The 5,808-nt window shown below is 40.2% G+C and overlaps 2 protein-coding genes across 2 annotated transcripts in view; both read left to right on the forward strand.

The window, feature by feature from the left end:
* The window catches only part of LOC132844327 (putative claudin-24), an 854-nt gene extending 133 nt beyond the window's left edge, over positions 1-721 (forward strand). The window contains exon 1 of the mRNA XM_060867641.1: positions 1-721. This exon is cut by the window's left edge and continues 133 nt beyond it. Within this exon, the coding sequence (XP_060723624.1) occupies positions 7-633 (627 nt within the window). The 5' untranslated portion in view covers positions 1-6 and the 3' untranslated portion in view covers positions 634-721.
* A 2,893-nt stretch (positions 722-3,614) lies between these two features.
* LOC132844326 (putative claudin-24) lies at positions 3,615-5,808 on the forward strand. The gene has a single exon (XM_060867640.1). It carries the CDS (start codon positions 3,850-3,852, stop codon positions 4,513-4,515), a length of 666 nt encoding a protein of 221 aa, XP_060723623.1. The 5' UTR covers positions 3,615-3,849; the 3' UTR covers positions 4,516-5,808.

The following is a 5,808-nucleotide window of genomic DNA, read 5'->3' on the forward strand; positions in this document are numbered from 1 at the left end:
AGAGCCATGTCATATCCGTGTTCCAGCATTTTGGAGGTTATGGGTTTGATCTCAGGAGTGGGTGCATGGTTCTGCTTGCTCGCTACTACACTAATGCCCGGCTGGCTGACCTTCAACAATGAGATAACGTCGACAACCGAGAACCGTGTTGTGGGCCTGTGGAAGTCCTGTGTGGTGGATGAACTGACAGGCACTGAGTGTTATCCCTTAAAAAGACCCCTGTATCTGTCGTACAACCTCAGAATGGCACGCATCTACATGTGCATTTCAGACGCCCTAGGACTCCTAAGCATTCTGATGGCTGTCCCAGGTCTGAGACTGGCGAAACGTTGGATAGGGTCCCAGGGAAGGAAGGTGAGGTGCAGCCTGAAGATTACAGCAGGTGTGCTATGTCTGACAGCTGCTGCATTTGGACTCTATCCTGTGTCCAGACTCGCCCATGCAACCATTCTGGAGTTCAACGATGTTGCAATTCCTGATGCAGTGACTCGCTGGGAACTGGGCAATGCGCTGTACGTCGGCTGGGTTGCAGGTTTTTTTCTTGTCGTCTCTGCAATGTTGTTCTTCGCCTCATGTTGCAGTTTGAAAGAGAAGGAGATGCTCTTAAAGTTACTTTCAAGAAATAAGAATTAAGAATAATAATTTCAAATATGTCTAAATCAATGTTTTAAAAGTTTTGGAAATAACAACCTTAGAATAAAGTTTAAATGTGTATACAGTGTGTAAATGGATTAAAGTCTGATTCATTAAAACAAAACAGAAATAGAGCTGTACTTATAATACTCATTTGTTTATCTTGTGTGTGTTTGTGTGTGTGAGTGTGTTAACCCAGTGTTCAGACCCCGAATGATTAACTAAGATAAAGGAATACTAAAATTCTTTGCTTTAAACATAGCTGGGTATAAATGGTTAAAATGTCTCTTCTAATTGTAATTGTAACCATAACCCAAGACCTACCAATGCAAAAGTAGCATTATGAAATAAAATGAAAAACACAGGCAACCCTTTCCACAGATACTCAAGTGTTTACAGACTGCTAAAAGATTAAAAATGTTCAAAATTATTTTACAAAAAGTACTCACAATGGTTTTAAATGCTATAAACAGTTGTTTTAATGTTTACAGTTAACAGTTAATGAGCCTTTTGTCAGGGATATCCAGGACATTTCCCTGCCACACCACCAGAGGGCAACCCTACACATTTTGAGTAACAAAATTATTCATACCCCTTGGACAAAACAGTACTTTTAAAATGTTTTCATTTATAAAAACTGCTTTGGCAAAATTTCCATTGTATTCAATATAAATTAGCTGCTATGCACAAACCCACATATGTGTTAGCTAAACTTCATTTGTATACCAATGGGCATGGCCAGAGATTCTCTTTTGAACCTGTTCAAAATTAATCATACCCTATTCCAAATTCTTATGTGAAAGTGCACATGGTTTCACACTCCAGTGACTATCATCAATTTCATTAATTTAGTTCTAATCAATTAAGGCCTAATTATGTTAAATGGTAATACCTGCTATGTAAAGTATAATTAAGGGGCAAAGCTTTAATTATTTACAGTTACTGTCACATTGGCCAAGAAAATAGAATTCAGTCATAATCTTTACATGCGTGTTGACCATAGTGGAGGCAAACATTTCAAAAGAACTGGATGTCTCTGTATGAACTGAATAGAGAATCATCAACAAGTTGTTAAACACTGTCAAAAACCTGGATGGGTGTGGCAGGAAGCACAAAGTATCCTTTAGAGTCGCTAGAAAGATCTGCTGCGATGCAAACAACTACTCCTGTATCACCACTAAAGCTCTAATAGACAAACTCAACCAAGCAGGGGAGAGAGTATAAAGATCCACCATTCAGAGAATTCTGCATCAAGGTGGTCTCCATGACATCACCCCAGAAAGACACTGCTCCTTACCCAGAGACACCGGGATGCTGATACTTCTGGTCATCCATCCTCTGGTCAGATGAGACTAAATTGGAGCTCTTTGGACATATGGATGTTGCATATGTTTGGCATAAGAAAGGAGAAGCCTTCAATCCTAAGAATACCATCCTAATGGTCAAGTACAGCACTGGAAGGGGATCACATCATGCTATGGGGATGCTTCACTGCCAGTGGTACAGGAGACCTAGATAGATGGTATTTACATTTACATTTACATTTACAGCATTTGGCAGACGCCCTTATCCAGATCGACGTACATAAGTGCTTAAATCTCTAACATTGAATACATTAATGCTGGCTCACTAAGTTACATACTTAAGATACCATGAGTTTAAAACATTTGTTCAAAGTTACAATGAAAAAGTGTCAAAGGGTTTTTTTTTTTTAAATGCGAAAGATAAGGAAAGAAGTGCTAGTTGAAGTGTTTCCTGAATAAGTAGGTCTTCAACTGCCGCTTGAAAATATCCAGTGACTCAGCTGTCCGGACCTCTAGGGGAAGTTCATTCCACCACCTTGGTGCCAGTACAGAGAAGAGTCTTGTAGTATACTTGCCTCTTACCCTGAGAGATGGTGGAACCAGTCGAGCAGTGCTGGTAGATCGGAGGGTGCGGGGTGCAGTGCGAGGAGTGATGAGGGCTTTGAGGTTTTAATTCTGAACATGGTGATTTTTAAAAACAAATGAATTATCATAATTCTTGAAATATCACATGTTGTTTGTCACATATGAAATATATGAAAGTATTATAAAACTCATCCCAGAAGACTCAAAAGCACTATTAAAAACACTATTAAAATACCAAGGATATGAATAATTTTGAGCACAGCTGTACCTGTTTGTTTTTTGAAAACAGAAAGCTACAGTATATTTGGGTGCAGCAGAATTCTGGTAGTGTTGGACATACAGTAACATTAGAAGCAGTTCCAGGTTCTGCGGGGGACACTGCTCTGCCTCCTGGTTCCACAAGGGGCTTCACTTGCTGGTCCTGTGGAGGACGCTGCTCTACCCCCTGTCTCACCGATGTAGATGTTCTTCACCCTTGCTCGGCTGAGGACGTTATTCTGCCCCCTTTCTCGGCTGAGGATGTCTCTCTGGCCACCTTGCCTAGTTGTCATCGTTGCTCCACGTGTTCGCTTGTCGTGTTCCTTCCTCGGGGACTGGCTAGTCTAAATTGTTCCTAGACATGTGTTTGTGTGTCTGTGTTTATTTTGCCTTGCTATAGGTTAGCATTGCATCCAGGGTGTCTCCACAATGACTCTATCCAGAAAGGTTACTGAAGATGAAGGAATATATAACAAGCTTTTGCTGACTGCAAATTGTTAAAATTTCAATTCTAATTGTAAGAGTAACTATAACTATAACCGCAGGATTTCCAATACAAATATTATGTTATTATACAAAATGTAAAGTTTCAAACAAAATTTTCATTAAGGATATAACTCGTGTTTACAAAAATGTGTAAAAAAAAAAATTAAAATGAATATGCAGAATATATCTAGCTCTGCTGAGGATGTTGCTCTGCCGTGCTCTCTCTCTCTCTCTCTCTCTCTCTCTCTCTCTCTCTCTCTCTCTCTCTCTTGCTCTCTATGGGTGTGTGTGAGGTGGGTGATAGAGTTTAGAAGGCAGGGCTAAAAATCAGTGTACTCTCTCTTGCCCGCTCTCTGTCTCTCTCGCCTCCTCCTCCTCCTCCCCCTTCTCCTCTTCCACCTCCTCCTGCTTTTCTCAAGTTGAGATGATGTGTGCATTTTTGAGTGGAAAGTGACGGACTGTGAAGTAGTCGGAGTGGTCAGGACTAATTGACTTAAAGACTTAAAAACTTCTTCACTCTCACTCTGTTTATTCCCTCTCTCTCTCTTCAACAACAAGACTTCCAGAAGTTGTAAGAAGAGCCATGTCGAATCCATGTTCCAGTCTTTTGGAGGTTCTGGGTATGCTTGTGGGAGTGGGAGCATGGTTCTGCTCGCTCGCCTCTACACTCATGCCCAGCTGGCTGAGCCTCTCCACTGAGCTGTTTGTCCTGGAGAGTTATGAAGTGGGCCTGTGGGAGTCCTGTATTGTGCAGGAGGTGGCAGGCACTGAATGTCGTGCTTATGAAACCCTTCTGGGTCTGTCACACAACCTCACACTGGCCCGGGTCTGCATGTGTATTTCAGACGCACTAGCACTCCTGGGCCTCCTGATCGCTATCCCAGGTCTGAGACTGGTGAAAAGTTGTGGGGGATCGCAGGGAAGGAAGGTGAAGAGCGGCATGAAGATCACAGCGGGCGTTATGGGCCTAATAGCTGGCATCCTCGTACTCTATCCTGTCTCCAACCTTGCCCATGAGACCGTTCTGAAGTTCCATGATCACACAGTGCCTCATACTGTGCCTCGCTGGGAGTTTGGCGATGCACTGTTTGTCGGCTGGGCTGCAGGTTTTTTTCACATAGTCTCTGCTGTGTTGTTCTTCACCTCATGTTGCGGTTCGGATGAGAACGAGATGCATTTATCATACCATCACCAAGAAAAGTTTCAGCCTGTGAACAGCTCAGGCAAAAGGCATGTGGAGTACGTTTAGCAGGAGCCAAGAAACCTTCAGAGTGTTTAATAGGACAGGTTAGATAAGCTGATGACTTTTTCTTTTATAATGTACACTCTTCTCTTTTCTTTGGTCACTGCAATCCAACAGGTAACTTGCTGGAATGTGCTAATATTTTTGCACTGCTCTCCTATCAGTAATAACTTTTATTCTATTTGCAGCCACTGTGAATTAATGCTCTTAAACTGCTTAGACATATGTACACAAGCTTTTTTTCCAAGCGATATTTTTCATCTAGTAAATTGTAATGTATAACTATATATCTATATATGTCACAAAATGGAATATTGAAATATTTGGTGATAAATTTATAGCTACTGTACATTTATATAAAAGTATTGTTGTATATTTACACTTGAGTACATGAGTGTATTTCTGTATATACTATCATATATCTAGCTAGTATACATTGTACATGTATACAATATTAATAAAATGACTAGGAACAAAACTGCTTGTTGGAAAAACAAGTTCTTCTGAAACCTCTTCATGTCAATAACAAATGCAGATCTTATTGTTAAGTTGTTAAGTGACTGGGAGAAAAATAGCCTTTGAAAAACATCTGCTGTTGATCCATAATGACACAAAAAACCAAACAAAAAATGCATCACAAGAAATCGCATTTTCGCTGAATGCATTCTAATCTCTACATGTAAGAAACTAAGTACCTTTTTGTCAGGGTTTGGAAAAAGGTTAACAGTGTGCTTGAGACTAATTGGACCTAATGTCCTCTTCATATCAGCATGTGGAATAAGCTGTGTTTAATGAAGCCTCTATGAACAGTATGTCCTAATGAGGAATGCCAAACCACCACCCTGCTGCCTCCTCCTTCTACTACGTTGATGACTCTGATTTGACCTGATTAAGGGTACTACTGGCCAATTTATCCTTGGAAAAAGACATCGACTAAGCAAAGAGACATGTGTTTAATAAAAGATAATAAAGTCTTCGGACACTAGTTTTCACTAGGCTTTCAAAAACACATTATCTTTAAATGAATGTAAAAATGGCAGAAGAATATCAGTGCTATGATGTAATACTTTGTATGAATTAATTATGGGTCAGTTTGATTTTTAATGAATTTAGTTGATACAGCCTGATACTTAAACTCCCAAGAGATTAGTGAGCAACATCTGTCTAAACAAACAGATAATGAGTCTGGATCAAAAATCTGGGTCTACTCACTGGTACTGTGTTATTTTAGTTTTTATTAAGGATCATATTTTCCCAATCAAGCTTTTGCCCTCATGCAAATAAAAGCATCAGATCTTT

The sequence above is a fragment of the Tachysurus vachellii genome, chromosome 4, assembly GCF_030014155.1.
Source record: "Tachysurus vachellii isolate PV-2020 chromosome 4, HZAU_Pvac_v1, whole genome shotgun sequence".
NCBI lineage: Eukaryota > Metazoa > Chordata > Actinopteri > Siluriformes > Bagridae > Tachysurus > Tachysurus vachellii.